The 24,191-nt window shown below is 36.2% G+C and overlaps 1 protein-coding gene across 1 annotated transcript; it reads right to left on the bottom strand.

Annotated features, from left to right (window-relative positions):
* Positions 1 to 18,845: 18,845 nt before the first annotated feature.
* Positions 18,846 to 22,442, bottom strand: LOC122666225 (sorbitol dehydrogenase). Its single transcript, XM_043862378.1, has 6 exons — positions 22,167 to 22,442; positions 21,960 to 22,027; positions 21,581 to 21,817; positions 20,904 to 21,194; positions 19,220 to 19,407; positions 18,846 to 19,044 (listed from the first exon to the last, which is right to left on the bottom strand). Exons 1-6 carry the CDS (start codon positions 22,276 to 22,278, stop codon positions 18,852 to 18,854), a joined length of 1,089 nt encoding a protein of 362 aa, XP_043718313.1. The 5' UTR covers positions 22,279 to 22,442; the 3' UTR covers positions 18,846 to 18,851.
* Between the last annotated feature and the right edge of the window lie 1,749 nt (positions 22,443 to 24,191).

Genomic DNA, 24,191 nt, shown 5'->3' with positions numbered 1-24,191 from the left:
AGATCAAGGAGAACTTATTTAATAGAAGATAATAAGCAGAGAACTTGACTTACAGATTGAGATTAAGATCCTTGAGAGGATAAAACTGTGGACTTCAACCTTGACTCATTGAATGAAGCTGGAACTGGATGTAAACCTTCAACCCCGAGAAGCTTTTTAGAGAGAGAGAGAAAATGGTAGGTAGTACTGGAGAAGGGACGACCAGAGCTGAGGAGAATAAATAAATATTAGTGGTGGATTGGTAGGTAAAAGGAGGACAGCCCAGCGAATCGTTATCCCTTTCAATTCGCTGCTCCTTCCAATTTTTCTAATTCCTCATATGGAGATAGAAATGACTATCCTACCCTTGCCCGAAAACACTATCCAAGGTAGGGTCTACTCCCCCTATTAGAGAATCACAGCGCAGCCCATGTTTTAAATAGGCAAGTTTAATTGATCCCTATTCATCCAAGTCTCAACCAATAGAGAAAGATTTCAGTTCTATCATTCTAATGACAACACGTAACTCTCACAAATACTGTCAAGTGACTGGAGAGATCCATGTCCCTACCTAACAATTCACTTTTTTTAGTCTCCTTACCTATAATTTTGGTAAGGAATAACGTCAAGGTACTATTTGTCCATTTCCCTCTCACATGAGATTCTCTATAATTCTATCTCTCTTCTAGTCTGATTATATGGTCTCATATGAATGATATCATTCTCTGCACTACAATTGGTGTGGCGTGTAGATTCTCTCACACTATGTTTTGGGGAATTCTCTCTCGATCTATTTTCATCAGCGATCAGTTTTGAGGTTACCTTAATTGGCTAAAGATAGAAATTGCTTGAGACTTGAGACTTGGAGTGTTGAGCAAAAGAGGCATGCCGTCTACTGGATCCTACGGTTTTTATTCATACATGACCCATATATGAACCCACAATGTAGACGTATTGACTTTATAGTTAACCGAGTTTCTTGCACCCATGGTGAACAAAGATTCCCCTCATCATGACCATCGGTCCACTTTAATTAGAATCTAATTCAATCAAATATCTCATATATGCATAGGCCTGTAAACAGATCAGATTCGGCTCAGATACGGATCGGATGTAATCGGATTCGGATATTTTCTGGTCGAATACGAATACCTCTAAACGGATTCGGATGGATTCGGATGCGGATCGAATTCGGATTTTCGACCATCCGTTTACACCTCTGCCTTGTGTAACCCGAACCTTCCTCCCCCTAGTGGATACAATTCACTCTCAATCCATAGTTTTAGATCATGATTCTCTTTTCCTCATATTCTAGAACCTGTTGAATCTTCAAAAACCCTCAAGATCGTTATTTACTTAATTTTTTATAATTAAGTATTCGGATTCGAATTTTTATCGGAGTATTCGGATTTTTTTCCGAATATCTCTAATCGAATACGTATGCACCTAAACGGATACGGATGCGGATCGAATTCGGATTTTCGATTATCCATTTACAGCCATATATATGCATGCATACATCATCATGTATGTTCATATACGGCTAAAGTACCTCGATCACTACTATGCACTCTCTAGTCTCCATACTCTTGGATTTTCAAATATCCATTTGAAACTTAACAAACTCCGATTTGACTTAAACTTGAAATATGTAGAGGAGACCTAAGGGAGTAGGGGGTTCTATTGGTCTACAAAATTTCAGTCCTATCTGATTTATTGTGTGATTTATTTTTAGCACCATTTAGGTAAGGGTTTCTAAGTCGACCATTCAGGAAACCTCTACCCGCAATTATTTAGAGATAATATTTAATTAGGGAAAAGGAAGGCTATGTAGCGCTTGCATTTAGACACAAGAAGGGAAAAATGATCATTTCGTCCCCATGAAATAAATAATCCTACCTCTATTGGAAGCCCCCGCGTGCTCATTGGCTCCCTACGTTGGTGCAGGGGCCACGCAGCTTTGCAGTGATCCCCCTCCCATTAATTATGAGGAAGTGTTTATTGTGGGCCGGGGGGAGCCTACCCCTGCACAGGGTCTATGCATGGAAGCATCAACTGCGGCAGTCATTTTGCATTTTATGGGGGTGGAGCAGTCATTTCACCCCCTCTTGTGTCTAAGCGTAGGCACCACGATCCATCACATAAACTATTTCCCTTTAATTATATATAAAGAATGGAGATCGTTTTCTTCTCCACCCTCACCCTTTCCAAAACATATATTTTTTGAAACTTTTGCGTAAATAAAAGGCCTTTTTCTAAGACCTTTTATGCTATTGTGGTTTAAATTTGGTTTGACAAATTATATGTAATACATATATGATAATTCCTAATTAGAATGATGGTATAAAACATAATTTTTTTTGGGCTTGTGTTTTTACATTATTCTACTTTGACCTTCTCCAATCTCCTGAAAACTCTGAAACTTTCCACAGCACATCACAAGGTTACATGTGAAAGTCTCTAATTTCTTGCCATACAAACCCATCCTCTTTTACCCTGCCCTTATTTTAGATGTTAACCATGTTACTCATGTATTGGATTGATACCTAATCCCATGTATTTAGAAAATCTACATTGTTTGGCAACCCAAATTCTAACTTTTAGGGGTGAATTTAAATTTTTTTTCCATAAACAACCTAACATATATTAAATAGTTTTATTACTGAATAAATTCATCGTTAAAGATTGGTTATGTACGTCTCTCAAATGTTGCCATAGGCAAACACTCAATTACCTTTATGGTTACCCAAACTATTCAAACTCTTAGAGAAACATCCCTGAGAGAAGAATAAAAAGAAAAGGCAATACAAAAAAAAAAAAATGCAACAAAAAAAGGTTTAAGTAGAGGAAACTCACTACTGATATCAAATTGTTAGCTGATTCCCTACACAGGAAGGCATTCAACTGAGTAAATTGATCATCCAAAAGAGGGGGGGGGGGGGAGTAAAGGAGATTGAAAAAGTAAGAGAAAGAAAAGGAAACCCTTCCTTCATTGCCTAATTAAGGGCATGAGTTGACTAACTTAGCCAACCTTTAGGGCACAAGTTGATAGATTTGGCCAACCTTTCTTTAATAGCCTAATCTTTCACCTCATGGTACCTTAATTGATGCTAAAGTTTTGTGGGTATGACCATGTCACCATTTATCCCCATCATCCCCTTTTTTTTTCTTGGGGGAGGGGGAGGGGGAACCCCAAACCCCAAGTGAAAGCAGGAATCGATCCCATAATGTGGTGACATAATGTTATTGCCCTTATCAATTACGATAGTTAGAACCTTTTTATTATTATGATCAGGTTAAGTGCAAATCCATTCATTAAACAAAAAATTAATAAAACATTATGAAATTAACATTTTGAGAAAATAAAAGGTGCCATTGGGCATTGGAGTTGATAGGGAATGTTTTTTTTTGGGGTAAAAAGAGTTGATAGGGATGGATAAACCTACTTTTGTTTCCATTGTCATGTAGAATAGATATATATTTACTAGTTATGATCCACTACAATAGGTATGCATACCATACGTACCAATCCCCATTGGAGTTGACTGGGATGGATAATTTGATAATCCCATCTCATTTTAAACCTATTTTTGTCAATTGTCAGGTGGAAAATATATTTATAGGCAAGAGATCACTCTCTAGTCGTGTAATACTTGTACCAATACAATGGCCAATGAGAACATATGTGCACAATGACATTAATATAAATAAGTATTTTTTATTTCACAGGAGACGAGATGGTATTTTACATGCTCTTATGTCAAGATACAGAAGCCATACAATCAGGTAGCATTCTTTTTTTTATATGTATGGGCGATAGTTCTCTGTCTGGGAGTGAAGGCTACACCTAGACACATGGATCGACCATTCAAAAGGTGAGGCAATCAATTAAACTCCCATGTATTTGGGTGGATTGTACGCCTTCAATACAGAGAATATTGGACCTATATTTATTTAGGAGTAATGATCCATTAGGGTAGATAGGTATACCAGACTAATCACCATTGAGGTTGGTTGGGATTGATAACTTGATAATACCATTTTATCTCATTTGTTAAATCCCGCCGGGCTTTCCCTCGATCAGATCATATTTTCTGTTTTTCAGCCTACCCTCATATCATCACATGCAACGAATATTGTAACTAATAGTGATAAACCGACAAACAAGGGTTCCTTTCACGGCTCAAACAAACAAAAGCCTATTGCCAAAGGTGCTAGGGTTGGCCTTTGAGATATTATAATAAAAAATAAAAAAAAACAAAAAATCAGAAAAACGAAGAAGAAATGATGAAGAAGAGGAGGACAAAGGAGATCTACTTTTAGTAACCCAAAAATATGGCATTCATCATAGTTTTCCCACAAGCCTTTTTACCTAACGGCTATGTGAGACTTGTGCAAAAAGTAGACATAAAAAAACACGTGCGAAAGAAAAAAGGGTACCAAATGTGGGCCAAAAAGCTAAACGTATGGTGTAATGGAGGTTGCAATTTGGGTCCAATTTGCAATAAAAACCTATTAAAAGTAGTCCACGGTCCACCCGCAGCCACTTCAATCGAGTAAGTCGGCAGAGAATCGTATCAATGTTGGTCTCCTCCACTCTGACCATCTGTTAGTGAAAGTGAATCCATTTTATAAGTGTTCTTATTTTTTATTGTTTTAAACAGATTTTGTGGAATGTTTTTTTAAACATATAAGAGTAAAAGGGCAAAAAATGAGCATTCGTGTTTTAAATACGTTTTTATTTTTTTGGTTTTTTTTTAGATTTTGAACTTATTGAACAATAACTGATCATATATATATATATATATATATATATATATATATATATATATATATATATATATATATCTTGAATTCTGATTGATCTGATTTTTTCACCAATGTATAGATGACTCGAAAAGTTATATTTCTCATTATATCACCTTCAATTAAAGGTCAATGCATAGATCCCGAAATTGAGCGACAAATTGATGTATTTATTGAAAAGAATTTGTAGAGCGAGACTCCCAATTCTAACTAAACATGCATTGCTCCATGAGTGTATTGGTTGTGTTGACAACAATGAGCAATGCCATAGCCAAGCCAAATTGTATAACTCTAAACATTATAGTGTATAATTTGGAAATTGATATTGAATGATATTAGATGACATTTCTTGAACTGTGCAATGGACTGTGAAATATATATGAGTTAATTTTGGATGTTACATTTGTTTTTTTTTATTTTTATAGAAATGTTACATTTGTATACCTTCTGTTTTCCGATTTTATCTGTTCTCTGTTTTTTTAACCATTTTATTTGCCTCTCAATTTGCAAACCGTCTATTTCCAATTTTTGCCGTTCAAGTTTTCACTAATGCCCAATTGACTTTTTGCGGGGTCCAAAACTCTATAAACCATGGAATTGTTGGAGAGTGCTTATCCTATGCGACTCAGTCGTATAAAAATAGTGTTGCTGACAAATCAACTGAAACGCAAAAAGCATCTTCATCACGGTCTCAAAAATCAGAATCGAAACTGTCGAAAGCAGCCAATTCACACTATGTTTCTAGGGTTCATGAAGAATCGACCGATTCCAACCGATTGTTAACTGATTCTAAACAATACAAATGGAATAGGATCCAAAATAATTGGACCATATTGATTCCTATCCGATTTAATAATCTTTTTTTTTTTTTTAATCTCAATTGAAAAATACATGGTGGATGATGATCTGCAAATCTCCATCACCACTTACCACTACAATTTGAAAGGCCACGTAGATGGATGAGCATCTCATCTAGTGATTAGTAAATAGACTACACACCTAAGCGTGCCCTGCTTTGAGGTTGGTACATGATAACTTAAAAATAATGGTGATGGATGTGGAGGTCATTTTGTCTTTCAATTCCATGGGACAGTGTGATACTTTTGTGTGTTTTTATGTGTAGGCACAAGGTCCACGCGATTAGATAGTATTCTTTTTCCCTAATTTTGAAAATAATTTGAGAATCTTATTATTTCCAAGATTTTTTGGACAATCATAAAGAGAAAGTCTATCATTGAAAATATAAAAAGAAAGACTTCATATTCGAGAGAAAAATAAGAATTAAAATGCACATAGGAGTCTGAGTCAGTCACTCTATGGACAAGTATAGTAGAGAGGAAGGCAGCATTACAGAGACGTGAAGCTCAACAATAATTTCCCTACGAACAAAGTTAAAAATCAATACTATCAAAATTACGGCTAAGATACAAATTTTCATCTACAAGAAAATGAGTAGCCTAATCAGAAAAGAAGGAAGATTGGTTTATACAACCAACAAATAGACTCTAAAGCTAGAAACTCCTTGCCAACAACAAATCATCATTGCGTGGGTTTAGTCCCACATCGGGTGTGTCATGTGTGTGTGTTGTGTATATCTGTCATTCCACGGTCCTAAAAGCCCAGTTAACCTTTTGGGATTGGTGTGTGGTTTGTGTGATTACACTTTTATAAAAATAAAAAAAAGCAACACTGGGTGCTTGGGTTTAGTTCCACATCGAGTGTGTGTGTGTGGTTTGTATTGTGTATATCCACCATTCTACGGTCCTAAAATCTGGTTAACCTTTTGGGATTGGTGTGTGATTTGTGTGATAACACCATTTTGTTATAACAAAGTTCCTCTCAAAGTTCCTAATGATAATTCCCTTACCACCAAAAGAGTTAAGTAAATCAGGCATTATTTATGAAAGAATGGAAATAGAATAAAGAAAACAACATTCATTATTTTCAAGATGATTTAAACAAATATATTCTTTTGTTTCAAAACTTTTTAAAATAATTTTTGTTTATAGAAAAACAGAAAATATTTTACTGCTTTTTCTTTCTCATTTTTATTCTTTTCTTGCTTAAAGCCTTAAACAAACAACATGACCTATGGAATTCGAATCCCACAACCACATGATATTTAAATATGTATTTTTTATTAGTTACCAAACAAAAAAAATATGTATTTTTTATTCAATAGACACAGTTGATTCATGCATTGACAGGAGCTAATGTGGGTGTGGGAGTGCGAGTGGGTGGTAGTGGGAAGTGCTTTATGTCTGCGACCACATGATTAGTCAATTTGGAATCACTTATTCAAAACCGATAGAGTCAAATCCTAGTGGTGCTTTCTCTACTATGATGCCGAATATCTTGCAAAAGTATGTCTGGGGCCTCTGGGCCCTGGGATAAGTAAGTAATGGAATAGATCTAAGGGTCCATATCCAACTCTATATGGATCCACCAGAAACCTCAAATTTGGAATCTATGGAAATGGGAGTTGATTGAATGTTTTTCAAATTCCACCTTGGGTGATGTGTTTTTCCATACTTGGAATCATCATATTGGGTGTTATTCATTTCCTTTAGGCCTTAAAAAGGGCATACGAAATGAAGAGAGAATCTCTTAATCCATGGGTTTCGTGGTTCGATGAGATTCTTGGAATAGTGATAAAGGAATTTCGGACTTCATACAATAAGGGAAAACAAGGAATAATGACGTCCTAATGACTAGATTCTCTCAACCAGCGATGAAAAAAAAAAAAAAAAAGTTTGTCTTTTAAAAGGCATGAACAAAGCACTCAAAGGGGTGGGGGTGGGGGTGATCAAGATTTCGAATCGGATCGATCAAATTAGTTGATCGAATCCCGATTTCAGCTAATCCAGAGCAGTCACTTCATGCTGATTTTCTAGGGTTCAAGCTAATTCCGACCAATTCTTGACCGATTCCTGCAAGTGCATGAGGATTCTCTCACATGCATGGTGGGAATGGGATGTGAACCTACTATATCTCCAATATGTTAGCTAAACAACTAATCATTACCAAATCTAATATGAAAAGTAACCAATTCACAACTGCTTGGATTCTCACAATCCAAACTGAGCGAAAAGAAAAGGGGTTGTTTGTAGACAAAGAGGTTTCATTGATTCATAATAAAACTTGCCTGGGAGAAGAATTTTAGCCCATGCCCAGTTTTGCACCTTGCGGGCTTTAACTCCAAGGCCCAATTACTCTTGGCGCAACCTACACCTGGTAGTAGTAAACTAGAATCTTCTAATTTGTCGGAATTAAATACAAATTTAAGATGATTGCTCCGAGAAATTTCAGTGGTAAAGAATATTCTAATGTAATGGACAACACAAAACAACTTTAATCAGAAATTTTGATTATTGACTTTGACTAACTATGTTATAAAACTTTATTAGATAAATTAATCTCATAAACTGTATTTTTGAATCATATATTACATATTAGGTCTAGCTAGCCATCCCCAATTATAGGGTGGTAAAAAATTAGACTGATCCGATTGAACATTTGAACCCACCGAAACTGACTTGATCGAACCGAAAATCGATCGATCTAATTTCTTATTGGTTCGATATTGATTTTGGTTTTTATAAACAATTAAAAGACCAAAACACGATTGATAAAATTGGTAAAATTGATTGTTTGAATCAAAATCGGAAAAAATTCAATATAATTCACATGTGTTTCTGTTTTGTATATAAAAAAACAAGACAAGAGTAATTGATAATAGACCAGTAAGAGACCGTTACAAAAAACCAATAACGGTCATGGATGTTGATGCGGATACTCTAGGAATTTCATCCTCTCAAGTGTGGTGCATTATTTAAGAATCCAATTATTAAAACAATTACAATGGTATCTTTTTATTCTTTCAAGTGTAAGGTGAGCGATTGGATTTTTAAATGTGATGCATTGCACTTGAGAAGATAATTTCCGACATTTCTCTTTTTTCTTGTTTTTTTTGGATTGCAAAAAATCGGAGTAAGAGCTGAAAATGGACTATTCAAAGTGGTAGGTTGGAATTGGATACTTTTTAACTTACTTTGCCATCAAGAGTGTCTCTAATAAGTCATAGCCATTCTAGGTAGGCGGCGGTTGGTGAGGGAAGTAGTATCAAAGCAGATCTCTCTTATTCACCCAAAAAAAAAAAAAAAAAAAAGAGATCTCTCTCTCTTACAGGTGTCCTTTCATGGTTCTCTGTTTTAATAATTTTGTTTTTAAAGAAAAAAAGGAAGAAAGATGTGGAGTGGCATTGTGGCCGTCAAATTAGAACTTAACAAGGGATTCCCCCATGCACCCATAATCCATTATCCTATACATATTATGTATGGGTTTTTATAAAAAGTAATTAATAGTGGTGAGGTCCTTATCTATTGAAACTTGAAACAAACTCTTTGAGTCAAATTGGATTTTAAAGTCGTTAGACTTTTAAATTGGATACTTTCCACCTTCCATAGCTTCCATGGCTCTTAGGCTATTAAAGTTCCATCTTGTTGCAAAGTAAAAATTTTTTTTTTTTTTTTGGTTTTTACCTTAAACTCTTAGTAATTTTGGTAATCATTTGTTTCCAATGAAATCTTTATTTTTTTACTTAAATACTCCATTTGAATCATAAAACCCATGATCACCAAATCGCAATGGAGCAACCATACCATTGCACGAGGTCCACCCTCCATATTCATACATAAAACATTCAATCTAAATCCAATCTAAAAACACATTCTACTAAGATTGCCTTTACCTTATGATGTGATACAACTTCCACCTCTATTCTAGTGAGTCGAAAATGCCCTTTCCCAATCTAATCAAAGGGTTCTAAACTTTATAATCTTCAAACCCCATGAAGAGGCAATGGTCTAAATTTTTTTTATTTATTTCTTGAAATTTTCTTTAATTATGATGGGTCAACAACCCTCTCTAGATGACATCTGTCTCATCTACAACCATTAACAATGCATGGAAGGGCATTTATGGAATTAAAAAAAGGCCAGATGTCATTAAGATCGCAAGTCCTTGGAGGTCATGGGATAGACTCCCCTGCTTCGTGGGGTTTGAAGATTATATTAAATGTAATATATCTGTCTTAACTATACTAAAACAAATTTATTTAATTCATTAAAAATCCTTTTTAGTGCCTTAAAGGGTCGATTACTATTAGAATTATAATAATTCAAAATTTTCTAGTTGCTCACCAAAAACGCAACCAACTCAGCCTTCACCAACTACACAACCAACTCGATCATTCACAACAGAAAACAGAGCACTGGAGAAACAGAGTTCTGATTAATTTGATAATCTTTGTTTCTCTCAACAAGAACACAAGCAATCCAAAGGAGCCGATCGAAATTCTATAAAACAAACCCATATCATGGTATTGATCATCATCACTTCTATGTAAAATCTATTACAGAAAACTGAAACAGAGGAACTCAAAAGAGAAAATGAATTAAAGTTCTGTCTTTTACATTCTATATCCAATCTTCCATATGATACAAACAAGAAATCTTCTGTTTAGAAAACCCCCAAAAAAAAACACTAACAAAGATTTCTGTTTCATTCGCTTCTTCTACCTCTGTAACTTGTTGGTGGTGGTTGGATTAGAAACAGGAGTGATCTTGATGACAAGTCCAGGGAAGACATCATCTGGGTCATGAATATGAGGATTTCGTTCAACTATATAAGGATCATTGCACTTGTCGCTGATTGTGTGAAGAGTCTCACCTTCTCCAACGACATAAATTTCATCACAGGGTTGGCTCAAGAGCTGTTTTCCTCTCACGGGTTCCTCTGTATTAGAACTTTCCCTCACTAAACCAAACAAGATGAGAGCTACAAGGAGAAGAGAGCAATACCAGGCAGCTGTATCAGCTATGGCTATTGCTGTTCTTATCGATTTCTTTGAGACTTTGGAAGCCATTAGAAGATTTGAGAGAGAAAGAAAGAAAGAGAGAAGGCTAAGAAGTTAGAATAAGAAACAGAGGATGAATGAAGAGAATATATATTAAAAAGAGAAGCAGGGAAGTGGTGGAGCATCCATGGAGAAGGGGTGGGGTGAGGTGGAGGGGCGTGAAGAGAAATTTCGGGCTTTTTAATCGGGTGTTTGGTTCGTTGGACACGCGGACGTGTGTAGAGTGGGATTGATGGTGGCTTTTTGGGTCGGTCGGTTATATTTTAGAAGCGTGAATCACCTTCTCCTCCAAAACCACTATGACCTTTCATTAATTCATCTCTGACCACAAAAATATTAAAATCTAGGGTTATAATTCTAGGGTTTTAAAACCATGAATCAGTATCTGAACCGGGTTTAGTCAATTCCAACCTGATTCTGTTCCCAATGGGCCGGAATCAGCCGGATTGATTAGATGCTTCCTGAACCCTAGAAATGCTGACTGGATTATCCACTTTGGAACAACATGAGTTGGGATTGGGCTTGGTCGATTCATTGGATCTTTTTCCAATTTTTTCAATCCGTGGGTCATCCCACTCGATCTACCACTAGTAGTGGTATATACAATAGCATACAGTAAGAGGGTTCTCGTTATTATAATATTCGATTTTTTTTTTAGAACCAATGAAACCGGTCTGACTGAACTGAAAACCAAACCAAAATAACCCGGTAAGAACCTAATACCAGCTTCAAACTTATTAACATATTTGTTCTCATAAGAGAACCGATAAGAACCCAAAACCAAACCGGCTGAAAACAAAGCTTTCTTTATTTGTTTGGTTTTGAATTCACTCTTATAAAACCAAAATCGGTCCAAACCGACCAATTGACACGCTTGGTTCTTAATGACCATATATAGTCATGGTTTTTAGATCTAAAATACAACAGAGCAGGTAAATATGGGTAAAATTTAAGGGTATTTAAGTAATTCTACAAAACTGATACAAAAATGTTAGGTCAACTAACCCTTTAAAAAACCTGAAACTCGAGAAAGAATAGGAATAGAAAAGTACAAAACCGAACCCAAACTGTTCGTCATGCTTTAGTTTGGATTTGGATTAGATTTAAGTGTGAATTTCGACATATGAACGGTCGAGTGAGTGGTGGAGGTGGTGACTTGTAAGCATCCACCAGGCCAGGGCCACACGGCCCACACCATCCACACACGCAATCATCATGTGCTCTTTGGAGTAACTGTCAGCAACCACCTACTTGGGTAAGAATATATAATTTAATTGCTCGTTATTGGACAACTTGGCTTGGCACATGGTTCAAGGTAGGATTGTCAATTTCCCACCCGAACCAGTAGGATCAGTTAAATTCGACCGGTTCATTTCGAATCGAATCCACTTCAAATTGATAAAATAAATTGGTAGAAATCGAATCTGACAGACCAAAACCCGAAACCAAACCCAAAAAAACCAATAATAGTGACAAAATCATTATCGTCACGACCCTATAAGACTCCATTAAACCAACTCGTTGAGCAATCGAATCAAATTGAATTGTGGCTTAACCGTTTGACTCATTATCAACCTAAAACTGGTTCAATTGACACCCGTAACTCAAGGAAGTGAAGTTGGTATATATTTAATGGGGTTCAATCTAGTGTATGGGCACTAGTTTGGGATAGCCTAGTATAAGATATCAACTCTAGAGATTTTGACATATCGATAAAAAATCTGACAGAAGTCTACCTTCACCGATTGTGATTTCAATTCCATTTCAGTTAGAATCATCTAAAATTGGCTTATAATAGGTTAAAAAACCATTGTAATCAACTTACGCCCAAGTGGGGTCATGTAGGATGGGGATCAGATCGGTTGATTCACCCGGATTGGATTGGTATCAACCGAGGTTGATCTCGAGAATTGACTGATATGGTACCAATCTACATGTAAAAGCAGTGGCAATTCCATCCAATCCAGACCAATAAAGAGTGATCCAAATAGATATCGACTAAGATATCTGATCTCAAACTGATTTCTGATACCTTAAACCATGCTCCATTATTATGTCTTTCTTGTCGACAAGCCAACATGACCCACCTCAGGTTCATCCTATGTCGATTGGATTCTAATCCTCTACAATCAGGCAGGTAGAGGCCTTGGTGCTGCCCACATCCAGACAGAGGTGAAATGACCCCCTACCCACTGCCCGAGCACCGTACCTGGGTGGGGTCTAGGTGGGATCCACGTCCCTGTCTGGTGTGGGCAGCTCCAAGACTACTAACTGTCCTGCCGTAGAGGATCCAAATTGATGTCGAACCCAAGTCTATTCCATGGATGGATCAGTAGTGCCTATTTGTCCAAGAGGTAATTTGGCAGAATTCGAACTCTCATAAACAATAATATCTTCTCTAATATGATATGGGCTTCATTGACCATGACATGTCAACTATATCCATGAGCCCCACATTTGAGATGGACCCACATGGTCTCTTTCTATGATAATTTAGGAATTATTCTAGAATTTACCCTTATAGCGAGTGGTATGGGAATTTGATCAAAGGAGTAATTGGGTTCTCTTGCTGGTTAAATAGTCTTTTAAAGTGAATGCTAATTGAGTTCCAATAAGGGCATCAATAAAATGGTCTGAAGCCAACGAACCAGAATTGGATTCGCACTGATTAAAAATGGAACCAAACCGACCATTTAATTAGTGGTCCGGTTGAGAATTTTAAAACTCAGTTGGAACTTTAACATTATTACAGTTTAAGAACAAATGTGATAAGCTTCCGATTAGAATCTAAATAAATACAAACCAATTGCTTATTGATTCTGGTTTTGAGACTAATAACCGATTAAATAATCAGTTGGTTTGGGTGTTAAGTTCCATGGCTCCGGTCTGATTAGAGCCGAACCAATAAGAAACGGACTGACTGATTTGACACCCCTCAGTACCAAAGGGAAGGGTATTGCTCTAATGCATTGTTTTGTCTTAGTTTCTTTTTTGTTTTTTGATGAAAGTTTTGTCTTAGTTTCTTTACGTCCTATTGTGGTTATGTAATTTTCTACCCTAAAAACAAAAAAAAATAATTAAATTTGTGGTTATGTAATTTAATTGATGGGGAAATTTATTTTTAAAAAGTAGAGAAAAACTCAAAATGAGAAAATCAAATGGACATTTTCATGGATATCTAATCTTTTGATTGGACTGAGAAAAAGTATTTTGAATATTCATAAATAGGGGTTGAAAGTTAACTATGGCATTCACTATTCCAGGAGTCCAATAATAGAGTCAAAACACCTTAGATGGCGAAAAAACATTTTTCTATTGAACGAGTCTTGGGCATACTTAATTAATTGGATTAAGTTTTTTTTTAGTCACAGACTATGGATTCCTTGACCGAGGCCTTCTGGATGGTGTCCATAGGATATAGGGAAATAGTAAATATCTTAATAACCATTCCTTAAATAGAGGAGAATAGATATTAACAACCATTGATGGCTATACGATTCCTTCACTCCACAATGCGTCGAATCTTTCCCTTCATTTGAATCTTTCATATTCTAAGCCTGCTTTTTTATAAGGAGCAATAACCAAAACATTGATATGGACTGGTTTGATTATTGTCCAAAAAAAGAAGGATATGGCCTGATTTGACCACATTAGATGATTGGACTTTGGCCCAATTTGTGTTTGTTGCGTAGGTTCATTATCAATTCAAGTATCAAACAATCTTCGATACGGTCCACCAGCGAATCATTCAAGTAATGACATTTGAATTTAGGGAAAGTTTTCCACAGTGATGGTTGAAGGGTCACCCACCATTGTAGGGTTATTAAATATCCCAAAAAAGTCGATAATACCCCCATATTGTGTATGATCCCCTTTTTCCTTTCATTTGAAGGCCGTCGTGGTCAAGGGATTCTTCCTAAGGAAAACCTTGTCCTTTGAATTTTATAGTTTAGTATTTTTAGATATGTTTATTTTTGGGAGGGGTTTATTGCTAGGCTGCGTGGCTCTACACCAGTGTGAATGCCAATAAAAATGCGTACAAGTCATTTTTCCCTTCCTCTGTCTAGGCACAAATGCCATGCAACCTGGCAGCAAATTTTGAGGGATCTTTACCATCCTAGGCTCATTAAACATCTTTTATTGGACAAACACAGGTTGTGCATGGTACCCTCTTCTAACCGTCCGAAGGCCACCGCGGTCAAGGGATTCTCCCTTGAATGTGGCTGAAGGGAAAATTGGTCATTTGAACTTTGAATCTTATATGTTAGTTTTTTTAAATATTTTTTGGGGAGCTGGGAGATTACTGCCAGGCTGCGTGGCCCTGCACCAGCACGGGGCTAATGAAATTACGCACAAAAGCATTCAATTGGGGTGGAAATTTTCATTTCACGATAGGTAGGGCGTTCATTTCATGTAACTTGACAGCCTTCTTTTTCCAATTTTTCTTTTTTAAAAAATTTTATTAGTTATAACTGATTTTTCTGTTACCTTAACATTCGTTTCTTTCTTGTTAAAATTTTTTCAACTTGTAATACTCTATAGTGTTCTAAATTAGTTGTTGTTCGGGTAAAATAATTAGAATACTAATATTTAACCCGGCCTAGAATAAAATGTAGAAGAGCTTAAAGTACAAACTATTTAGGTTTGCTAGTTCTACACAACTTAGTAGAGCACAATGATCAAGCTACACAACCATAATGGTGCACCATCAATCAGGTCCCTTTTTTCCTCTCTTTTTGGTGAGAGAGAAAGCATCGTTTCGAAATTTGGAATCAGATCGGCCAAATTGGCCAATTTGGATCGGAATTGATCTCAATTTCGGCCGATTGAACATGACTGATTCTAGGGTTTTGGTCATCAGCTCATTAAATTTTCACATATGAGGGCCGGTTCTAGGGTTTTAGGACCGATTTTGATCAATTCCAATCCAATCCGTATCAGAATCAATAGGGACCAATTCCCCTTTTAATAAGAGAGAGAGATTGATTCATACGTTTCACTTCCAAGCTTTCTAATATAAATTTGGAAAAAAAGATAAAGGAGTGGAGAGACAGTTCAATTATGTACAAAATGAGACATATGCTTTATTGACTTATATATGCCTACGAAGAATAATAATACCAGCAGCCAAACTTTAAGGCTTCTACCCAAAAAAACAAGCCAAACTTTGAGACCAGATTTCATTTCATCGATGCTTATATTTTACCTGCCAAGTCAATAGTAGATAGCGAAATGGTATGTTTCGTGAGGAAGGAGAAGGCACCGACACATTTAGTGAAGAGACCGTGGATAAAGGAGAGAGACTGTGAGAAGGAAGTACATATTCACAACAAATATATATATTTTTTTATTATTGAAAAAATTTCACGGACATCGTCTAAAAGTATCCGATATCTCATAAACTTACCATACTTGGTCAAAATGTCACAGACACCCCCTATTTTTATGAATTTATTTTGATTTAGTCCACTCCGTTAGTCTCTGCAGTTAAGTGTCTGTTAACTCTTTTTAAATGGCGAAATTACCTTTACCACAATGAAATCCCTATAATACCCTTAATGATGAATTAATGATTTTAGAAGTTAGTTTTTAGAAAAAGGCAATTTTGCCCTTGTTTTTATTCAATACTTTTTTTTTTATTCCTTTTTTCTCCCCTTCTTCTTCTCCTTCTTCTCCTTCTGCTATTTCTTCCGCCGCCGCCACCACCATCACCGCCACCCCCTCCAGCCCTCCTTCTATGTCTGCACAATTTCCTCCCCATCTCCTTCTTCTCCGCCCGGGTTTCCTCTTCTTCTTCCTAATCTTCTTCTATTTTTTCTGCTCCACATTTCTTTGCACCACAGCCAACAATGGATTCCAGAGAGCTTGAAAAAAAATGATGGCAGCCAATGGATTCTGATTCTGTGTTGGGTTTGGAAAAATGAGAATAAAAGAAAAGAAATAGGGATCCAATGGTTATTGGGAGGGAAAATGGAAAAGGAAATCAAAGACATGATGGGATAAAAAATGATAAATTAGTTGAGGGTGGGTGTGGTCGGTCATGGCTGGAATTCAGATTGGGGTTTTGTTTAGACGAGGATGTGGGTTAGATTAGAAGTGAAAAGAAATGGAGAGGAGAATCGGTGATGGTGGGATGAGGGTTTATAGAATGAAAATGATAAAAAAATAAAGAGAAAAGAATAGGGATGAAAGGAGAAATAGGGGTTAGTGGAGATGATGGCGGTTTTAGCAGAGATGGGTTTTGAGAGAGGGTCGGTGATGGGGTTTCGGAAATGGAAGATGTATTTGCCTCGTTTTGTCGCCCTTCTGCAGTTCGCTTTCAGCCGTGGGTGGAAATGGAAGTCCGGTCATCTTCTTGTTTTGTCGCCCTTCTTCAATTCGCTTTCTCCTTGCCTTGCCGATGGTAATGGTCGTCGTAGCCGGAGCAGGTGATGGTCGCCGGAGCCGGAGCCGGAGCCATAGAGGGAAGAAGATAAAATGACAATTTTGTCCTTTTATTTAAATAACTAAGGGGTAAAATGGATATTTCACCTTTGGATACTAACTGTGCTTAACGTTTGGGGTGTCTGTGACATTTTGACCAAGTATGATAAGTTTCTGAGATATTGGATACTTTTAGGGGGTGTCCGTGAAATTTTCCCTTTATTATTTAACTCCAAATGGAAACAAGGGAACAAATAATCTATGAATGCATAAAAACAACTATTTTTATCATCTGAGAATGTGAAAACGACCTAGAATGCACACTAAACACAGCCCTAAATTATGGTTGCTTACAACATTACTTAACCAGTTTGACAACTATTTTTTGAACTTATAGGAAGTTTTTTGTGTTTGTATGCAGAATCAGTCCTGTGTTTCACATTCTCAGCCACCTTCACATGTAAATGTGAAAATGATGCTGAAGCCTCAAAGAATTGAAACAAGAACAAGAGCAAGAGCATTGGCTTTATTTGGTGAAAGGGGTGTGAGGGTAGAGGGAGTGTGAGTTGTATTGATTCCAATTACTGAGTAGAGAGTTGTCAGGCAACCAATTTGGACTGACACTTTTTCTAGGACTAGGAGATCTTAGATGGGAAACATCAATTAGTGAACTCAGATTGATGAGGTTGTGCATTGCTTTGATTTAACATAAAAAGGATGGAAAAATGGGACTAACCTCATATTCACTGAGGCTCCTAAGTACCTAGAAAGACATTATTCAATTTCCAAACAGGTGGATCTACCATCCTTCCACATTAGCATGTAATGCTTCTGCAGTAGGCTGGAAGAGTCGACCATTGGCATCTTGGTATGGGCAACAGCGAACTTTTCTGTATTTTCCTTACTATTGTAGATTATTATTATTATTATTTTTGGGTATGATGACGGTAGTTTTTTGTTTTTTGTTTTTTTTTTTTTGGGGGGGGGGGGGGGGGGGGGGGGAGAGGGGGGTTGGGGGAAGGTTGTTTAACAATGAAAAACCAGTAGCTACTTAAAATATCCTGAAAAATTGATCAAATAGGAATGATTTCCACCAGGCAGACCTGCAACACTTATAGGATAGTGTTATACTACAATAGATTCAGAGATCCAGGGAGAAGCTGGTTTTATGCATTATCTTTTTACTATAGCCAGAGAGCCACTACAGAGCAAGGTATGTTGTGATGGCCAATAATGAGGAGAAGAAGTTACTCATCTAAACAAGTGAAGGGTTTATAAAGCTATGTATACACCAAAGGAGAATAATAAAATTATAACGATGACACTATATTTTTGTAAAGAATCCCAGAACCTGTAACCAGTGCTTGCTAAAGAAGGGGGGGGGGGGGGTGAGAGAGAGATTGACACAGATTGAGGAAGAAGGGAGAGAAAACTGCTATACCCCCAGCCTCCCTCCTATATATATATAGTCACAACTACAAAGGAGCAAGGACTTCCTAAGTCCTTGCGATGGATTAAAAAACTAAAACAGCAACCTAATCAAACTGGGAAAGTAAATAAACGAAGTATCCTAACAAAAGGAAAGCACGATAGGGGGACTCCCCCCCATCATGTTACATATCTCTTAACAGTTTTATTTCTTAATATTCACAAAATGTGTTCCAATAAAAGCAGATAGGAACAGATCTAGCCCAATACAAGAAACCAAGAAGGTGTTGTATTTCATCTACAGATTAAACATCACTTTGATGGCATTACCTCCACCAGCACTGGTTTCAAAGGCTTCTTCTACCTCCTTTTGTGAAAACCCAAACCTGTGGGTTATTAGGGGCTTCACATCAATCTTTCCACTACTCAGAAACTCAAGGCAAAGGGGCCAAGTGTTTTTATAGCGGAAGATGCCGATAATGTCCACCTCTCTGACACCAAGAAAGACCAAAATTAACAATGATCCATCACAAAAGCTAAATAGAAAACATAAAGACAAGTGCCATAGTTACATATAATAGGACTTTGAACCCAAGCAGAAAAAATATTTTCTTTTCTGAGATTCAACAATTAAATCTAGAAACCAAAGTAAAGAGTTAAATTTACCTTGCAGCTGCTGGAGTAAGAGGAACAGTCATCTCACTATGGCCCATTCCCACAAGGCACACCTTACCACCTGCACGGGTAGCACCCAGAGCTGTAGACATAGTTTTGTTAAAGCCTGCACAGTCAAAAGTCACATCCACTCCAGTTCCCATAGCCTTGTTTATTTGAACCACTTCTTCAGCAGTATCCTGCAGAACAGGTTAGTTACAAACTGGTGACTGAAAGCACAAGAGCCACTGGAATAAGAATCAGGTTTTATTTATGTGAGCAAAGATAAAAAATAAAATAAGAAAATTTCTTTATTTAGGTAAGAAATTTACTTAATATGACAATAAATTTAAGTAGTTTATACAATAATGTGGGACAATGATTATAACAGTTTCTTTATTAGGTTTAAAATCTTCACTTCCCTTCCCTTCAATTTCCCTTGCAACCAAATGGTGCCAGAGGAAGATTCTGCGTGAGAACTGTCGCCCTTTAAATTTTTGAATCTTGGCCACAATTAAAAAAAATATTGCCTGGAAAAATAGCATTCTTTAAAAAATTGAGCAGCTGAAACTCGAAACATGATATAATAGCATACCCAAGAAAAACTAGGAGGAAATGAAAAGTTGACCATGAAGAATTACAGGCGGTTCTGACAAGTACCGGTTATTAATTACTTAATCTTTCTTCTAACAATTAGATTCTAGAATTTTTTCTAACTCAATGACAGACACCATTATATTGCAGTAAACATGCATCCACAACTCTTAAATAGCACCTTAATACTTTGGATACCCCAACAACTAGTTTATATTACAAAGTGATCTCCAGACGCATGAGAAACTTGGGGAAAATATAACTACTTTGATGAACCATTCTACAACAGGAGCATAGGCTACCCTAGCTCTACCTTAATGCTATCTGTTTTTTTTTTTTAAATTTCTTTTGTGATGAAAGGATCCCCTACCTCTTGTTTCCTAATTTCTTTAAGTAAACAATATCAAAGCTCCCTTCCAAGAAAGAAATGCCTAAATAACTTCAGAGGATAGCATTCCTGGCTTGCTGCCTCACTTCACCATCACCCTTCCTGGGTTTTAAGAATCAGGGCATTCCCTTACACCTTCCACTATTTTGATTACTAATATAAACCTTTACCTAGTTCTAAAAAAATTAAAAAGAGTCTATCCTTGATAAGTTCATTTTTACTTGAGCACAAAGTTTTGGAAGAGGTCCCTATTATAGTAGAAAAATATTATTTATTTTAGCAGGGCATTCAAAGTGGCTATCTATTTATTCAGAATTAAGAGATTAAGGTAGTATAAAGTAAATCCCACATACAATTCCTATCTTATCATTAGCTGTAAATGACAAGACCACTAAATTTCCATGGGATTAGGATGGTTAAATTACTCAATTACAATCTCTAATGTACTTTAACTGTTCTTCACTTCTTCAGCAATAAAATTTGTGGTTATTCATAAAAAAATTACTTGACTGCAATCTCATTAAAGAATAACATAATGGTTTGCTAGTGCTTTGCATAAAATAAAAAATGGAACTTTACAATTGGCTAGTCCACTTGCGATTAGTCAACTTGATATATATTGAGCAACATCTGGAGTATTTCAGTCAATTAAAAAGTTGATGCCTAGTTGACACTTAACACAGTGAGGAGAGAAAGTTGAGCCAGTAAAAATACCTGAATATTAATTGAAACTTTAACAATTTCATCTGCACCAAGTTTCTTTGCAACAGATAAACGGTTATCATCAACATCCACAATGACAATCCTAGGGGCTCCAAAAGCTCGAGCTGCTAGCATTGTAACAAGCCCGATGGGACCCGCTCCCATAATCAACACATTCTTCTCGGGCCCAATATTAGCACGGCGACAAGCATGGACACCAACACTAAGGGGCTCACACATTGCCCCTTCTTCTAAGCTTACATTATCAGGCAGCTTAAAACATAGATCTGCAGGATGCACAACCTGTTACAAGAAAAAGCTACATCTGTAAAACGGTCTATAATAGCCAGAAAACAATGAAACTAATGTTTAAATGCACATTCCATATTTAACACAATTCCATTTTTCTTGAAGCCCAAGATATGAATACTAAGTACAAACATCCACCCTCTACCATGTCTATGAATGATTCAATTTGAAGCATATGGTTTAGTCTGCACAGTATCCAAATACAGTGACACTTCTAACATCAATGGGGTAGTTACAATAGTCTTCGAAGATAGAAGTGAGTTTGGGGTTAAAACAAGGGGTACATTTTTTTTTTTAGCTAAACATTGGCTAACATAGCATCTGATTGAGTTCAAAATCTTAAAAAATTTTGTTTGAAACAGTGAGAACTTTGTGAAAACCTGATTGGCAAGAGAACCATGAACTGGAGGAGTTGCAAAAAACTTCATCTCAGGGCATAGATTGTAGCTGCCTTCTTTGCAGAGATTGCAGCGCCAGCAACTGATCCCAGGCTCCAGAGCAACACGGTCTCCCACAACGACGTGCTTCACTTCAGACCCAGTTTCTTCTATGATCCCAGCGCATTCATGCCCAATTACCATGGGCTCCTTAACAATAAAACCTGCACAACTCATGGTCTGCAATCATTGAAAAACAACAGATCATCACCAAGGAATAGAAGAATTCACATCAAAATAGATAAACAGATAGCTCCAGGCATTTAAAAAGATATGCAGAGATTTGAAGCAGAGAGAGGTAGTAAGAAGATAAGGATGTTACCTTGAGGTAGTGAACATCACTTCCGCAGATACCCACAGCTTTAATCCGAACTCTAACGTCATGAGGGCCTGCACAATCAGAAAGATAAAGTTTTAAGAAACAAAATACATAAAAATAAACTGAAAGATGTAGTGAAGTTTAAAAAAGATCATGAAACGCAAGATCAAAGTAATCTAGAATCTAGAAGAAAAGGGTTTACGGACAAACCAATAGGAGGAAGCTTGAAAGGTTGAATTTTAAGATTATTGACACCAAGAAGCCAAGCAGCCATGTTCTCTTCCCCTTCATTAACACCATGAGACATCCCTCCTTTACCCATCTTCGATTATCTCTTTCTCTGTTCCTCTGAAGAGTGAAGTGAAGAGTGGAGGCTTAGTTTTCAGTCTCCGAAGCCCGATCAAGCACTAACAACGAAGATGGTCAATGGGTTGTAGATAAAATAAAATTCTGGGTAGTAGAGAACAAGGATCAATCCATGGCGACGGTGTGGAATCTCTCATATATGTCGTCTTTTTCGATTCTGAGAGTGGATTTGCTTGTCATCCCAAGGTTACGACGTGGACCAATGAGCGAATTTTGACATTATAGGGATAGAACGATCATTTTATCCCCTCTGTGTCTGAGGGTCGGTGGTATACTCCCTAAAAGATAAGAAGGGATAAAAATCAATACATAGTATTTGAGATATTTTCAGATGATATAGTAAAGAAGTAGTTCTATGTGACATCTATGAATGAACATCGTCTGTTTTGACTTATGGCATATTGTGCCAGAGCTTAGGGGTTGCTGGCATATCACTTTTTGTCAAAACCTATAAATAAATAGTCAATATTTAGAGGGATTTTTTTATAAGTTGTAATCAGTTTTTTATTTTTTTAAATAAAATATATTTTTTTAATGAGGGTAAATATTGTAATTTCACATATATATTCGTAAAATATCTAAGATAATAATAGTTTTTGATGATGATATAATGAAAGTTATTTTTTAAATCCCTTTTATACCTTTAAATTAAATTAGTTTTAAGAATAAGATAAAGGGCAATTAAAAGCCCCCTGTAGATTTACTCGGCTGGTTTAAGATGATGTGCTTCTGTCACGGGGTCTCAAATTCAAATCCCCACGAATCAAGCGTTACACGGGGTGGAGGGTTATCCTCATTGAAGAAAAAAGTGTATTATATTAAAAAGGCAAAAGATTTCATGCACACTCAAGCACAAATCTCATTTGACGCATAATCACCACCTAATATCGCTGCACATGAAAACCCTCTTACCATCCCCTTTTAAAAAAGACAAACAAATAAAAAATAAGGTTTGAACTTCTTTTTTACCAACTTTGTTACAATAAAATTTTCCCCAATCTAAAGATAATAATTTAATCATGTTCCGAAAGTAACTAAGAATAACCATATTTTATTTCATATAAAATATTTAGTATTATCATGCTTGATCAAAATGAATTCACATAATTGAAAATTAAGATCACTTGTCCAGGAGTAAAATCATAGGATCACATCATGGTGGATGAAGAGATTCTTTTGCAGGGACCGGAAACTTTCTCTTAAAATGTTATCTCATACTTTAAATACCGAACAGGTTCAGATTCAATGTATGATGTATTTTGCTGAGGTAACATAACCCTTGATCCAACCCAAATATAATCAGGCATGTTTCAGCAGGCTTACCTCTAAAAAAAAAATTATGATTTAGTTTTGGGTTATATGGTTTATTAATATATATATTTTTTTCATTCTTTCATAAAAAAATAAAAAAAAAAGATTATCTATATCTTCCAAAATATTTATCATGCTGGTGTTGAAATTTTGTTTGGATACTCTTATCTACTTGCTTAGGTATACAATTATTTCTTGGAATCATGTTGTGCCTAGAAAAAAAAAAAAAACTTGGAAAATAGAAAATTCCTCTTTTATCACAAGCTAGGCATGATGTTTTAATTAAATTTGTGCTTAATTCTATTGGAAGAGACTAGATGTCTTGTTTTCTATTTCCTAATAAGATATTTAAGACCCTAAATTCTATTAGTTCTACTTTTTAAGAGAGTTGTAAAGGTTGGAATTTGTAAACAGTCACCCATTGCTTGGAGCAGTGTATATAAACCTAAGAATCTAGGTGGATTAGGTTTTAGGGATTCTATGGTTCATAATAAAGCTTGGTTAGTGAAATTAGGATGGTTAAATTTTGAAGGCTAAGTATTTTTATATTTACTAATC

This window comes from Telopea speciosissima, chromosome 6, assembly GCF_018873765.1.
Source record: "Telopea speciosissima isolate NSW1024214 ecotype Mountain lineage chromosome 6, Tspe_v1, whole genome shotgun sequence".
In the NCBI taxonomy this organism is placed as follows: Eukaryota; Viridiplantae; Streptophyta; class Magnoliopsida; order Proteales; family Proteaceae; genus Telopea; species Telopea speciosissima.
Note: the sequence above shows the minus strand (reverse complement) of the source record. Positions and strands in the feature narration are given on the sequence as shown.

Excerpts from the sequence above, each read along its gene's own strand:
- LOC122666225 (XM_043862378.1), bottom strand. The coding sequence starts at position 22,278 with ATGGGTAAAGGAGGGATGTCTCATGGTGTTAATGAAGGGGAAGAGAAC. Across the intron at positions 21,195-21,580 it reads ATGGTTCTCTTGCCAATCAG|GTTGTGCATCCTGCAGATCT; the intron begins GTTTTCACAAAG and ends TTCTTGTAACAG. Across the intron at positions 19,045-19,219 it reads CTTACTCCAGCAGCTGCAAG|AGAGGTGGACATTATCGGCA; the intron begins GTAAATTTAACT and ends TCTTGGTGTCAG.